The sequence below is a fragment of the Sceloporus undulatus genome, chromosome 4, assembly GCF_019175285.1.
Source record: "Sceloporus undulatus isolate JIND9_A2432 ecotype Alabama chromosome 4, SceUnd_v1.1, whole genome shotgun sequence".
Taxonomy (NCBI): Eukaryota; Metazoa; Chordata; class Lepidosauria; order Squamata; family Phrynosomatidae; genus Sceloporus; species Sceloporus undulatus.
Window position 1 is genome coordinate 80,831,932 of NC_056525.1, and position 16,663 is coordinate 80,848,594.

The following is a 16,663-nucleotide window of genomic DNA, read 5'->3' on the forward strand; positions in this document are numbered from 1 at the left end:
AAGTGATGTAAGCAAACTAAACACACTGAAAGGTGTAAGACCTTTACTTAAGCAACTTATACATCACTGACAACAGATATCTTAGCGTACCATGACAGGATCTGGATGCACTATGTGAGACTGTGAACGTGCAAAAAGTATATTTAATAAGCAATTCAAGTTTTATCATCATCATCATCATCATCATCATCATCATCATCATCATTATCAGCAGCAGCAGCAGCATTTATTTATTTATATAGTACCATCAGTGTAAATGGCAGTTTACATAAGCAGTTTACAATTGCTAATTTGAAGTTCCCTGCCCTTAGGTTTACATTCTAAAAAGACACGACACACAAGGAAAACTAGATGGTAAGGGGGAAAGGATTAAGTCCAGCAAATGCTGGCTTCTGTTCTCTCCCTTTGAGTTCACAGCAGTGGCAAATGGGATGGAGCTTTCATCCATTGCTGTACTTAGTGGCAATACAGTTGTGATTATTATTTATTTGGTCAAAATTTTAAAAACTGCAAATACAGATGTGCAAGAATATGAGCTATTGAACAAATTTCAGAATCCAGAAGGATTTCCAAGAATTTACATTTCCTGTATTGCATCTTGCCCCTCCTTTTTGTTGACAAAATTGGACTAAATTATGCAAAATGATCACATGCATTTTTGGAATTTACACTGTTAAGCATCAGTTCTCTTAATCTGCATAATTAAAAAGCTGGTTTGGATCTACTGAAAGCCTTTTAGCTTGCACAGAAGAGTTCCCTTGCTCCTGTAGCCTCAGTGAACACCAATCCAGAGGCTCCCCCAATATTTGTGACCAGTATCTTGGGAGGATAGTGCATAGCCCTAGAACTCAGCTTGTAATTCACATGAGTCAAGGAACCCAATTTTCCATTTAATTTTAATTTGTATTTTATTCTTGGCAAAATAACTGTACTTTTTTATCCTTTCTCATGTTCCTCACTAATGAGCAAGATGTAAAAGACTACTATAGAATCTTAAAACTGTAGTCCTCTGTGTCTTGAAGGCAAATTTAAAAGGTAAGGTATTGGAACATTCTTTGCTTTTCTAGCCTGGCTACTTGGCTACCAATTAGCAGGTTCTCTCAATCTCTCTCTCCCCTATCTCTCTCACTCTCTCTTTTTGCCACAGATTTGGGACTAAATGTAGTATTATTCCCAATTACAGGAGACCCATTGTAATTAGTGGGACTTAACATAAATTGTGACTAATAATAGTCATTCTTTTCAGTGGATCATCTGTAGTTGGGACTAACACAGGATTTGGCCCTGAGTTGTTTTAAGAGGTGTTCGACACATTTAGGTGCATCACTTTCTGTTTCAGCATTACAAGAAAATAAGAGGGGCATATATGATTCCTGGGATTTTGTACAGATCCACAACTGATCTAACACATTAGGCTGGCTGATATAAACGCCACTTCTGTACTCAATTCTCTGGGGGGGGGAGGTGAGGACAGGATGGGATCTTGCCTTTTCCAGTAAGCTTATGCAAAAGCAAATGACTGCAGCCTCTTCTAGCCTGTGTGTTCCTCCGCTTTAATACTTGGCCACCTTGACCACATTTTGATGTAGCTTGGCTGCATGCATCCCAGATTTCTTCTATGAAATTTTGGCATGTATGTTAATGTACCCTTCAGCAACATTTCTCCAAAGCTACTCCTAATCAAGCTATGTGTAACAACTTGAATTTCCATGTAGAGCTATTCAATCCACATCAAAACATGACTAATAGGTTCAGTAAACCACAATGAACACTATGCATGTGCAACCATACTGAATAAAGAAGCAGAAACTTGTTTCCCTAAATAAATTTCCTGGATCAGGATTAGTATCTATATTTTTGCCTGCCATCTCTAGCCCAGACCCTAGGCAAGTTATTTTTCTGGACTATAGGGTCTAGAAGCTAGGGCTTGGAACAGATACAGTATTTTTCAGACTACAACTCTAAAAAATAGAGTTGTTCATTCTAGCCAGGCGGTTCTGGGCATTGTAAACCAACCTTTAGGGCCACTGGCTGTTTTCCAAACTTTGGAATAGCCTTCCACAGGTGCCAGACGGACAACCCATATCCATGACTCACTGACTGGTAAACACTGATAAATAACTATAAATAAAGTAGATGCTGATAAATAACCATAACACTGAACCAAATTATGGTGGCAGCAGTATGTCCACCTTTATTTTTTTACTTAGTAGATGAAATAGCTACACACATCTAGGTGAAAAGAGTAGCTACTTCTTGCTTAAATATAGCTTGCTTAATAGATACTTCTTAATAGATCAAAGAGATGCACACATCTGGTAGGAGGAGTTATAGCTGAACTTGAACATCTCACAAACAGGCATTTGGTCAACTTGTCCACTAGGAATATTAACAATACACAATACAAAATTTAAAACTTCCTTTTCTTAGCTGTAATTTTAGTCCCACAAACTTGCTCATTCAAATCTTCTTTAATGAAAATAAGAATAATGCCCCCTTCATACACAGCATTTATCTAACGTCCCTAAGGTGCTGCCTCCAAGAAGAATACTCTCCAATTTTACCATTTTTAAAAGAAATGAATATTATTATTAGATTATCCATAAAATTGTTAAGTTATGAAACTCAAGTACTATAAAAACATGGCACAGAGCCTTTTTTGTCTTCTGATCCTTAGAATCAACATTCAAGAGGAATGGTAAGCCATCACATTTACAGGTGCGCTAAACCACTGACTTTACTGCAAACACACAGTAGCTTTGAACCACTGCCAGTACAAAGGATAAAGAAGTTAAATATAGCAGTAATGCTGACATTTCAGCAAATAGCAAAGCCCACATTTTAGAAGGTACGTTTAAAATTAAGATAATCATAACCACTTGGAGAATTTCTACATTGAAAAGCCACTGTTTGCAAATTACTAGAGGAAAAATAAACTTTTATTTTTATTTTTATTTTTAAAAATGCTTTCCTTTTGAGGATAAATAAAATGAAAACCACTACAGCAGTAAGAAAATTATCCATCATGGCTACAGAGGCACATGTGGTGTATTCTGCTGGTTTTTTTTATAAAATCAGGAGAACTCTGGCTTTTTTTCTTAAATATATAATCATTCCAAAAATTATACTAAAGTATCAGTGATGTACAAAAGTGAAAGCAAGATCTTGATCCCTCAGAATATTGAATTCTTCAACCAAAGAGCAAAAATGTTCCAGATGTCAATTTTAGCTCTGATGAATAATGTGTGTAAAAAACAAGAAAAAAGTAACAGTGAAGTTGTGCACCTGTTTTGGAGACAGAAAAATTGTCCTTCCTACAAACAAAAGTCCTTCTGCAAATAAAGTGAACCCTTGCAACAGTATGAAATGTACCATTCAATATTCCACATGTCAAAAGTCTGAAAGATGAGAAGCATACATGTTCATCTCTCCCTGACTTATAACAATTAGACAATGCATCTTAGCAATATTACCCAAGAAATGCTACAGCAACAGATATTACTACTTAATTATCATGGCCAGAGAGAAGGTAGAAATGAAATAATGTTAATTCTTGAGCAACAATCAACAAAATAAAAAGGAAAGTTACAACAGTGATAGCATGAACGCCAGGTTCAGCACAGGAATTTCACTATTAATTCTTACATGTGTGTATTATATATTTTTATCTTTTCAATTGTTCCCAGCTTTTCAATGCTTGTTTAAAGAATACAGTATATAATATAGATCAGTTGACTATCATTCCTTCCTGATGCCATTGGAAAATGAGACATGTTATACTACTCCGTTTCTTGTATTTAACCTTTCATTGACCCATGAAAAAAATGCATTCCCTTCAGTGCCACGATTACCTAGCACTGAGAAGGTTTTGCAAAAGCTCCTTTGAAAAAAATAATAGCAAAGAGATGTGTGCACATGTTTATTGATCCTTTCAAAACATTGGGTATATGATAATTGTGATAATGTGTGATAATTTCTCTTTAGTCAACTCATATATTTTATCATGTGCCTCTGAAGCATCTGGACTTTAAAAACATTTTCCTAATACTAATTTTCATCAAATAATGTATTAAATGTGCAACAGGGCATCAGCTGTACTTATTTAGCAGCGATTTGCATATGTTGTTTTCTGGTGGCATCGAGTATGTGTTTGTATGGCGTAAATACCCTAAAAAGGCATCAGATCCCATCTGATCTTGGAAGTTAAGCAGAATCAGCCCTGGCTGGTACTGTGTTGGGAGAGCACCAACTAATACAAAGTGTCATAGGTCGTATTTTAGAGGAAAGAACTGGCAAAACCACCTCTGAGTATTCCTTGCCAAAGAAAACCTTATGAAATTCATGGGGTCACCATAAGTCAATAAACAACTTGAAGATACATGCCTTCAAGAGGGGATTTTGCCAGTTTGTTCCTCTAAAATAAAGCATACTGCACTTGGTATTCATTGGTGGTCTCCAATCCAAGTACTAACCAGTGCTGACCTTGCTTTGCTTCCAAGATCAGATGGGATCTTTTGCCTTTAGGGTATTTAGGCCCTGCTGGTATGCAGTGTAATGCAAGCAGAATGTAAGTCTACTGGTGTTATTTATATATATTGCAGTGATGCAAAATCTCAGCCACTATTTACAGAGACCATCAAAATTATGTTCTCTTATACAGAAGCCATATAACTATGACTAACATATTGTTATTCATAGTTCTGATTGGCAAGGATATTTTCCTGTTTTTCCGTTTCTCTCCTTGTACTCCCAGACACATATAAAAATAAATACTTACCACTAAATCCCAGTTATTTTGCTCAAGTAGGGTAATAGCTTCATCAATATTTTCTATACCGGTACATGCCTTTAAAAAGAGAGAGAGAAACATATGGTTGAAGAAGTCTCCAAACAAATGTTCTTTCAAGTTTAAAATATGGTGTAGCTGCTTATAATTTAGGAACATTCCCTTTATATTTAGATTCCAGATATAACATTAAACTGTGTCACACGATTAGACTCTAGTGCATACTTTCAAAACATTTAGGCTGTGTTGAACAGGAAAGAAATAATGAACAAAGCTGCTATTCCCCTTGTTAATCAAATGGCAAATTCTAAGGTTCACTGGACTGATGTAATGTGTCTGACGATTATTAAGCATATACACAGCATTTGCAAAGCACTTTACATTTGTCATTAATTGAGACAAAATTAGAAGAGATCAATATTGTTCATGTTTTACAAGCAAGTAGTATAGAATACTCTCATCACAAGGTTGCTCAGTACATCCTGGTGTCCACATCCTGGTGTCTCAGTTCATTCATAATGACCAGCCACAACATACTAAGCATACCTGTAGGACACCTTCATTTCTGATTATCACAGGTAAGTGTGCTTCCTTCAGAAAAGGATAGCACATAGGTTATTGCAAAGCAATTAAGCAAATGGTTATAAGTTAGCAGACTGGGTCTGTGGAAAATCCCCATTTGAATTCTTAGCATAACCAGCTAAAAGGATATGCTATTTTATTTGTTATCAAATGCCTTCCCATATTAAAAACATTTAAGGTAACTAACAAACAATAATAATAATAATCTATAATCTTTAAAACAAAACAAAAGAATAGAAGCAGAGCTGGGAAAGTCATCTTACTGAAGACTGTGAAATTTGTTGTCATGTAACAAAAAGACAACATGGGGCTTAACTAATAATCTCACTAGAAGTCTTTACATTAACCTGAATAGTTTTTAGAATTACAAATAACATTTGTGAGGAGGGGGGCAAAATCATTATTGGGAGTGCAGCAGATGTGGAAGAAAAATTTCTTTCTCTGGTATAATCCTCAGAAGCTAGTTATTAGCTTTTGGAGAAAGGCTTGCATTGATACCAACAACATCATGTTATCAGCTTCGGCTGATACGCCAGCTGCGTCCCTACCTGGACCGGAGAGACCTTGAAACTGTAGTACATGCTCTGGTAACCTCTCGATTGGATTTCTGTAATGCGCTCTACATGGGGCAACCCTTGTACCAAACCCGGAAGCTGCAGTTAGTGCAGAATATGGCAGCGAGACTGGTCGCTGGTTGTTCCAGGTCTGACCATATAACACCCATCTTGAAAGATCTTCATTGGCTGCCTATTTGCTTCCGGGCTCAATACAAGGTGTTGGTAAGGACCTATAAAACCCTAAATGGCTTGGGCCCAGAGTACTTGGAGGACCACCTCTCCCATATAATCCGCCCCGCACACTCAGATCAACAGGGATGAAATTGTTGGAGGTCCCAGCGACACGCTATGTGAGGACCTCACAGAGGATATTCTCTATCGTGGCCCCAAGATCTTGGAATAGTCTCCCAGATGAGCTTCGTTCCACCACATCCTTAGCTCTTTTCAAAAAGAATCTGAAGACGTATTTCTTTTCCCAAGCCTTCCCACCGTGAAAAATCTTCTCTTACCCCTTTTCATTGATGACCCTGGACTGTACTGTATATCGATTTCCCCTTCCATCTGGCTCTTTTGTCGTTAGTATTACTATGTTGCTTTTAATGCTGTTTTTAACTGATTTTATTGGAATGTTTTTATAAATAATTGTTCGCCGCTTTGATCAAAATTTTGGAAAAGCAGGTTACAAATAAACTATATTATCATCATCATCATCATCATCATCATCATCATCATCATCATGACAGACAGGTTAAATACAAAAGCATACAGTATATAGTGGTTCATCTAATTTGATTATCAGTATGAATGTCAAAACAGTCACATTTGTATGGTTGAAAACACAAGGCTGGATGTTCCTGCTATGGGAAAGAAGGGTGAAGATGAATTTTGATAGTTCTCCCCTCCCCTGTGGATGATTGTGCATTCTGAAAATCTGCCCCAGAAGGCAGGGAGATATTCCTTAGTGGATTTCCACAGGATGAAAGCTTCTGCATGAGAAGAACTGTGGTGGTGTGGGGGGAACACACTCCACTTTCCACCAGTATAATCTTCTACTGGATCAAGCATCTTCTAGACGTACAAGGCACCTTCAGCTCACAGCATTCACAGCCCGAAGCCGGCACTTTTGGCCCACGTGTTTCGGGCCATAGTTTACTATGTTTAGTTTAGAATATATATCACAGTAAACCTTTTCAGCAGGCTAATGAGAGCAAATGGCATCTCTAAACCAACTCAAATGCAGCCTTCTGCCCTTAGGTCACACCACTCTTAATGAGTGGTGTGCTGGCCTGGGTCTGAAAATAGAGCTTGCTAGAGCGGAGCATCTGCACTCTCTCAAGCCCTACCAAGTGTCACGGGCGCCATCTTGGCATGCCGCCATTTACACGGGGTGCACCATGGTGACGTCGCTCGTGCACGGTGCACAAACAGCACCATGCACGGGGAGCATCATGAGGATGCGACATAACCCTTATGGCGCTCCTGTAGTGCTGACAAAAGAAGCTCCTTTTTGGCGTGGTGTCCAGTTGCCAACCCCATGCATCCAGGGGCGGCACAGAGCCGCTCCTTTTGGGCTGTCTATACGGGAACACATATGTACCACATATGTAAAGCTATAAAGATACAATTACAAAGACAAACTAAAGAACTGTTAAACTGTAACTAATAAAGTCCATTGTAAACAACATCCACTAAAAGAGATACTGTCAGCCTGACTTACAAATAAATTTCTTACTTTTTTTCAACAAGCAGCTGTCCCAAGTGATTTCAGAAACACATTAAAAACGCTACCAACATTGAGAAAGTCTTTTAGGTTTGGGATATATTAGATAGTGGGTGAGTCTCACCAGCACATATTGGTGACAGCAGTAGCACAGAGAGGAAAATAGGGAAAGGTTTTAAGAGATTTCGGCAGTGCCGAGTTATCACTGTAACAATGCTCAAGTCCTATTACATACAGTGACACAGTAAAATGGTCTCCCTTATATAAAATGGCAAAATCAAGGTTTGCTTTTGGGACTTTAAAAATATATTTTTAAGCCAATGATGATTGAATCCATGGATACAGGGGGCCAACTGTATCACTGATATATTCCCCACCATCACCGTCTTCCATTTGTAAGGTCATTATCTTTTTTTAAAATCTTTCCAACAACTTCTACTGTGCCACTGACTCTCAAACAGCAAGCCAGTGAGCAGTGTGGATACAACCTCAAACATAAGTTTTAAGAGGTATAGCTGTCAGATTTTTTAAAAAGACTAAACAACTGGTTTGAATAGATTTTTAAGACTGCCCCCTAAATAACAGACACACTAATTCAAAGCAATTCTGCTTCTTTATAAAATATTTCCCCCTTGCTGTTACAAAGGAGACATGCATATGGAGAGCATCAGTTCAGCATGGTCTTTGGTTTTTATTTAATCAGCTCCTGTTTCTTCTTATTTCTAATGGAAAAGTTGCAGTTAGTAGTTATAAGAATTCCATTACAAACAGGAGTATAAATACTGAGCATGACCAGCAACCTTAAATACAGTTTCATAAAGATTTGCTGATAATGAAGAGCGACTGAAGAGTAATGAACATCTGTTTCTTTGGCATTTAAGTGGTGTGTTGGATACTTTACAAAAGAAATATAAACTGTTGCTGCAAATATTTTTTGACTATAATGATATTACAAAAAGAAGAAGGACAGGTGGTGATGAGGAAATACAACAGTGGTATTTAAGCACCAGTTCAACAAACAATTACCTAGAAATACCCTTGTTTTCCAACCAATCAAGCTAGGGCAGGGATGGGGAATACTTGGCCTTCCAACAGCTTTGGCCTAAAAATCCCACAACCCCTTATTATTGGCTATTCTGAATGGGGCTAGAGTTGAAGATAAGAACATCTGGAGAGCCAAAGGTTCCCTGCATCGCAGTCTAAGACTTACAAGGTGAGAGCATACAATATGCAACAGCCATCATCTTTAAAAAAGACTTCATAAAAATATCAATGTGTATGCAGATACACATTGAACTTTTAGATTGCTGTGTATGTGCAAAATCTAAATAAATGATGAGAGTCTTTTTTTAGATAATTCAGGCAGAAATGGTGCAGCAAAGTTGTGGAAAAAAGAGCAAATAGGGATTAGCAAGGTTTGCACCAAGAACACCCTTAAAGATAAAGGCCTCTGCCATCCCTCTTTTTCTGGTTTTGAATATGATTCTAAGCCTATTTTATCCGAATGTGAATTTTTAGTTAGAAGCTACTGGTGATAGTTTATAGATTCTACTGAGCACAGGATGACTTAACCCCCAGGTAACTGTGTTTACATTTGTAATCTCAAACACACAGGAAGGAATATCTCTACTAAAGTGATGTTTTCATTTATAATCTTGAAACAAAGATTCAGTTACTGTTTTATTCATAAATACTGTATACATTAATATAAAGGTCTAGAATGTTAGTCAAAAAATTGACCCCAAAAACCTGAGCTGACTTATCCATGGGTCAATGTAGGTACTGTACTTTAACTCCTATCAAAGAAGGAACCATCCCCTGGCGAAAGATGAGAGCTTAATCTCTTTGGAGCATCTAAAATAAGCACTGACCTGACCCCCTCTACTCTCTCATCCATCCAGCCTTTAGGGTGAGCACAAACAGTTATATCTGCTGGAATTTTGTAAGTTCTTTGACATAGTTTTCCTTTCCTCAACTTACACACAGGTCATATCAAAATCCATAATTTTGGCCCTAAAACCTGCCCTCGACCTATGCATGAGGTCAACTTATAGCCAAGTATGTACGGGAGATGTGATCAATTGATTATGGGAATCTTCTGGCCAGTGGTCAGACCTATATACACTACAACAGCAGGTTTGGATTCAAATATCTTTTTCACTCACATTTCTGAGTGTTCTTCACTTTTTTAAAACAGCTACTGTAATTAAACCAAGACAGCCCATAGTTAGTTTTAGTAATGCAATGTCATACTGAGCCTGGAAATAAAAAAGCCACATAAGACGATAAGGCTAACAAACAGGCACAAACAATAGCAAGACAGTCCTTAGCAAAGTGCCATCTAGTGGAGTCCAATATGCTTAGCTGATGGCAGTGACTCTGAAAACAGGACTAGGAAGCTAGTCACTGCCATTTTAATTTCTCACAATGCTTCCTAAGTCACTTCACTCAAAGGCATTGCGGGAAATGTAAATCATACCTATCAGCTCCCGAATACTTTTTAACAGGGAAGTTGGAACAAGTTGCAATGGTGGATCCTGTCAGGACGCAGAGGTCCCATGACCTGCCCAAAGATACAATGTGCTGATGTTGGGTCTGCAGAGTGACATTATGTTTAGAAAAGCAACTTTTCCTTGTCACAGGACAGACTTTGGGCTCGAATAGACAGGCCAAAATAAAACTGCTTGGAGACACTTTGGAGGTATGCTGTTTAAATGATGCACCAAAGCTGCGCTTCAGTCTTTATGACTGGAGTGTAGCTTTGGTGCGGCTTCTGGCCTCTTAGGGACACATGCATCATTTAAATAGCATACCTCCAAAGTGATCTGAAGCAGCTTTACTTTGGCCTGTCTGTTCAAGCCCTTAGACACTTTTTTCCCCCAAGCCACAAGTAACCTGCATGTCTCAACAGGAATATTTTAGAAGATCCACCTACCACTGTGTGATGGCCTGTATTACAGATGGCTAAGAGACTCTCTGACTGGGCCAAAGCTGCCTAGTGAAACCATCAACAAGGCTGGTAAATCACAAACACAGCCTTTTGTTCGGTGAGCCTTTTCCAATAAGCTAGGTTTTCCTTGCTTGCTATTTTGTATCAAGCCCAATTTACTATAACTACCCATGATGCAGTACTGGTACTGCAGAACCTGTCATTCACTGGTCCACATTTGAGTCTATTTGTCCTTAGTATGACAACAGTCAGTGCTCTGAGGCATCTTTTATAAATTCTTACATTGACTGTATTTTGGATCACTTTTTCATTTCTTCTTTCTTCCTCCCTAACTTTTCACAAGATTCTGAAAAACTATCTAGAAAAGCTAAGAAGCAGATTTGGTGGTTTGAACATCAGACTATGACTCTGGAGGCCAGGGTATAAATCCTGACTTGGCCATGTAAACCCACTGGGTGACCTTGGGCAAGTCACACTTTCTCAGCCTCAGAGGATGGCAATAGTAATCCCTCTCTGAAGAAACCTGACAAGAAACCGCATGAAAGGCTGGTTATAAGTTGGAAACAACTTGAAGGCACACAACAACAAATAGCTCTATCTTTTTTAAAAAAAATATATCCGATTATGTTTAAGCTGCTTCACTAATTACTCAATATCCAGCCAAAAGCCAAGCAATAGAGGCAAGAGAAATTACGGAATCTGAATCATGGAATTACCAAAACAGTAATGACAAAGAAACAAACTAATAATGGAATGACTAAAACAGTGATGATAAAAAGATAAACAATACAAATATGGCTAAGATCCGATGGTATATTTTGGTATCCACTGCGAGTGAAATATAAATTTCTTACTGCTTTCTCACAATACAACTCTCTGGCATCCAAAACATGATTGAAAACCAGTCCTCCAGAGCAGGATTTAGGTGGGGGGGGGAGAAAGATGGGAGTTCATTAGTTCTGGGGAAAGCAGAAGTAGATCATGTGCAGCCTGTCATATCTAATCCATTTAATGTTCTTAAAGCATAATGTGCATTTAGATCTGCTGAGAAAATATTGCATTCAAGGCAGTTTATACCACATTTTAACAAGAAGCATCGTTTTTACGATCTATACTGCTATGACCAGACTTTAATTTGTAAAGAAAATGTAAGAAACGTGGGGTGGAAATCTGTAACAGAGTGGAAAATCTAGTTGTGTAAATTAGTATATGGATATTTAATAACAGATGCCAGATTTTCAGGAGCACATTGTTTCCAGATATTGAGAGGGAAACAAACTGAAAATGAAATTTGGAAAAATTGGATTAATGGCAAAGCTTTAGAAAAATGAATGACAACATTAACTCATTACTATATGTGTTTTATAATACATAGCAAATTTCCTTCAAACACTTCTATATCACCCTTCATCCCATGAGATTCCAATATGCTATAGCATATAATTAATTATTGGAAGACCAGCAACAACAACAACAACAATAAATGCAGTTTTAAGACAGGATGAGAAATTACACAAATTAAAATGGCTTGCTAAAAATATATGTTCTAATCTGGTGTCAAACATATTGGAAAGTAGGTTGAACAGGCATAGGCTGCATCCACACTGCAAAAATAATCCAGTTTGACACAAGTTTAATTGCCATGGTCAGGGCTGGATTAACCATTAACAAAATAAGCACTTACTTAGGGCATCAAGGGACAAGGGGAATCACATAAATTTTCTATTGCCAGATTTACCATGGACTATATGGTGCAAAACTGCAAATGGTGCAACTGAACCAGGGTAAAAAAAAGACTTCCACAATAAATTTTTAAAAATCTTCTACTACTAGTACTACTACTAATAATAATAATAATAATTATTATTATTATTATTATAGAGGTTAATGATATACATTAATCATGGAAGCACAACAACATTAAAATCTAGTAACTGGTAAACTACCACACGGTCCGCCAAGGCTCAGTTGATTGATTTGTCTTGGTCATGTTGGCTATTCTTTTCAGTTGTCCATTAAGAGTGACTGCAGTGCCACTCAGTACAGTGTTGCCAGATAGGCTGGTTTCTCCAAATTTAAACGTTTCAAATTTTTTATTTTACAATTTATTATTGTGTGTGTGTGTGTGTGTGTGTATACACACACACACACACACCAAAGTCTTTTAAGTGCTTAGGGCCTCTAAAGGCCTTAATCCAGCCCTGGCTAAAATGATATGGAATTCTGGGAACTGTAGTTTGTTGTGACACCAGAGCTCTCTGACAGAATCTAAATTTCTCACAAAAGTACAATTCCCAGAATTCCACAGCATTAAGCCATGCCAGTTAAAGAGGTGTCAAACTGGGTTATTTCTGCAGTCTAGAGAGGGCATTCCAAAGACAAGATGTCACTGCAGAGAAAAACTAAATGGAGGTACACTACTTCTTATAAGTGAAGTACCAGCATCAAATCTGAATAGAAGATCAAACTTCTGTGTGGAAATAGCAGCTCTTTCAAGTATTTCAGTCCCAAGTTGTTCAGAGCTCTAGAAATAATTATCAGCATCTTGAACTGATCTTGGAAGCCAACAGCCAACTACTATAGGTCTTTAAACTGAAGTGATATGAGTGGCAGCACCAGTTAAAATTCTGTCACGTGAATTAACAGCATTCATTGGAGTTTCCAGGCAGCAGCATTTCTAGCACAATGCAGTAACTCAGTTTGGAGATTACCAAAACATGAGCCATCATGGCCAGATGATCTCTTTCCAGAAGTGACCTGGAGAGGGGTTGCCTATGATCTACAGTATTTGGCAGCTCTTGATCTTGCTAGACTTAGAAGTCTCATTTTATTTTATTTATTAAGGTATTTCTGTATCAGCTATATCTAGGGATCTCAGAACAGTGTAAATAAAATCTTTTTTAACAGTTAAAAAAAATAAAACAGGTCAATTTAAAAAATTGACAAGTTAAAGCAAAACAGTTGTTTGGAGATCCTTACATTATTATTATTATTATTATTATTATTATTATTATGCTTTATTTATATAGCGCTATAGATTTACACTGCACTGTACATACAAACAATAAAATAGATAAAGTAAACCTGCCCATGGCGTACAATTTAAGAAATAATAGCATAATACATAACAATACAGTTCAATAAAGTAAAGCAGGCAACAGATTAAAAACGTCAAATGAGGCCAGAGATGCAAGAGCAGAACTGAGTCCATGGCTTTGGCTTCTGGTAGGTCCTTTCTTCTAATCTTGTGTTTAGCTTAGTGTTTAGTGGGACTTTTCACACTACAAAATTATAGCATTATGATTTCACTTTAAATGCCATGGCTCCATCCTTTGGAATGCTTGGGTTTGTACTTTGATGAAGTATTAGAACTCTCTGCTTGAGGATTCTAAATGCCTCCTAAACTGCAAATCCCAGGATTCCATAAGATGTTGTCATGGCAGCTAAAGTGGAATCATAGTGCTATAATTATGTGGTGTGAAAGGGTTCCTGACCTTGGAGATAGGCCTATAGTTCCTGACTGTGGTCCAAGCCCCTTCTTCTCCTCCACTTCCCATGCAAGCAGTGTTCTCACTGGTGGGCAATGCCTGCTCTGCCTATATAGAGCTCATTCCTCTTCATTTTTTTTTTTTATTATTCCCCTGGGAGTTTCCACCTGCAGAGGGAAGGGAAGTATCTCTTTCCCTTATCCACATGTTTCTGTACCAGGTTCCTCCCAGAATTAGGCTTCTGGGTCAACTGAGAAGACAAGCCAGCAGGCAGCCATTATAATACCAGTTGGATTTGTACTAGAACATGACTGACTGGCATGGCCAGCTCTACAGGAACTGTTACCTGCCTACCGACTGGCAGGAAGTTGAAGCTAACAAAAGGACTCCATGCCAGGCCAAGGCAATCCAAGCATCTCATAACAAAACTAGGGTGATGAGCAAAGCATATATTTATATCCAGTTTAAATCAATGGGAGAAGGATACCAGTAGATAGAAATATCTACCTACAATAGAAAAATATGTTTTTACAATGGAAAAAGTTCTCAAAAATGAAATTTTGTATGTTAGAGAATTTAGTGCATGCAAAAATAAAATTATGAGCCTAAATACCCTAAAGGCACCAGATCTCATTTGATCTAGAAAGCTAAGCAGGGTCAGCCCCGGTTAGGACTTGGATGTTAGACCACCAAGGAATACCAGGTGCTGTAGGCTATATTTCAGAGGAAAGAAACCACCTCTAAGTATTCCTTGCCTAAATTCATGTTGACAGGTGACTTGAAGGGACATACATACATACACACAAAAATAAAACTGCCAAATAATTTACAAAGATGAAACATTCATGTAAAGACTTTTTTGAGTTGAATATAAATGTAAGCTTTTGTATTTGGCACATAAATAGAAAATACCAGATTGTATATTTGTTTCTAAATACAAGACACATGCTTTTGTTTTTTAAAAGCAACACAGCACAGAACTTGAAATGCATCTTAAGAACTCCCCAAAGTTGCAGTGTAAGACACAGAAGACTGTTGGGGCAAACAGTCCATGGATCACCACTTTGACTATCAGTCTTCTAGCCTGTCTTGCCAAATAAGCTGATACACTTCACTCCAGGTCATTGCCAGCAAACACCACAACAGAAAATACAAAACTGCACAGCAGTAACAAAAAGAAACAAAATTAGTATAAACACACCACTGCGCCCCATATAACATCTGTGCCAGTCCCTTCATATTAAAGGCCTGAATGGCTAATGGAATATGCTGAACTCCTTTGGTGAAAAAGAAGGATACAAGTGACTTTATACTTCTCTAGGCATTTGCTATGGCATTAGATGATTGGGCTTTCCAAAAGCCCAAGGACTGAAAAGTCACTCCCAGATACTTGTTAGATTTTACCTGTTCAATTGGCTGGTCATTTATAGAAGAGTTCTGAATTGCCTAGCAAGTATCCCTTGGATCAGATCTGTACTCTCTGAAGGTACAGACATTAACTTTTATATTTAGACTTTTATTTTTTAAAATGGTACAATTTTATATCTGTGTTGCTTTTAAATATGGTGTAAGCCACTTTGAGTCTCATTCTTGGGAGGAAGGTGGGGTATAAAGGAATAATAAATTATAAGATACAGAGTGATGAGGGGGATTTCTCATTTAGAATATACCATAAAGCATATGATTACAGTACAATCCATCTTCAAAGGTACTTCAAGTGACACATTACTGTACTGATCAAAAATAGTAGCCATTATACACAAATATTAGTAATCCAATTTAAAATAACTTCATCTAAGTACTGATTTTTATATTCCCCGTTTAACCCCCCTCCAGAGAGATGGGACATTTTTGTTCCTCAGTAACATTTTGGTGCAGAGGTGCAGAATTCACACAGAACTAGAGCTGTACAAGATTTAAAAGTAAGTATTTTATGATATTGTCACCTGAAGTATTGTAAATAGTTTCAGTCACTTCCATGCAGAGGGTTTTTAAAAAATAAAATAAACAAAAAAGGCTGGGAGAAAAACTGTCTGATGTTCATTACAATTGTGCTGTCTCTTCCAACAAGACATACAGATTTTATTTGTTCCCTACATTTCATGCAAATGTGTATTTTCTGGCTCTAGACAGGGTGAAATACCCTTGAGTCTTCATCCACAAACACACATGTGGAAGTAGGATATTTTTATAACATGCAGTACACTGATATTCTCATTGGGATCATCAAATACCCCACATTAAAGTATTCAATGGAAGCTGGGTTTTTTGTCTCAGCTGGATGCAGATTAAGACAGCTAACAAAGGTCGAAGCCACTAAATTACAAATAATATCTGGCACTGGCTCCAAAAGTGACTTGTTACTCTTACAGCTACCAACTGTTTGATTACTGAACCCGCTCTTAGGACTGCATCTGTTGTGGAACATTCCTCTGCACTGCGAGAGGGAATGGAATTGAAAGAACAATATAGAGAGAAGGGAGAATAAAGCCATCTGTAGATTTCCAACATGATGGATAGCTGGAATTAAAAAGAGAGTAGGGATCTTGTTCACCTCCAGACAATGTTGGACCGCAACTC

At 37.7% G+C, this 16,663-nt stretch overlaps 1 protein-coding gene across 1 annotated transcript in view; it reads right to left on the reverse strand.

Annotated features, from left to right (window-relative positions):
• Positions 1-16,663, reverse strand: part of FAF1 (Fas associated factor 1) — a 251,438-nt gene that overhangs the window by 227,874 nt on the left and 6,901 nt on the right. The window contains exon 2 of the mRNA XM_042462675.1: positions 4,778-4,846. Coding sequence (XP_042318609.1) covers positions 4,778-4,846 — 69 coding nt within the window. The remainder of the gene's footprint in view (positions 1-4,777; positions 4,847-16,663) is intronic.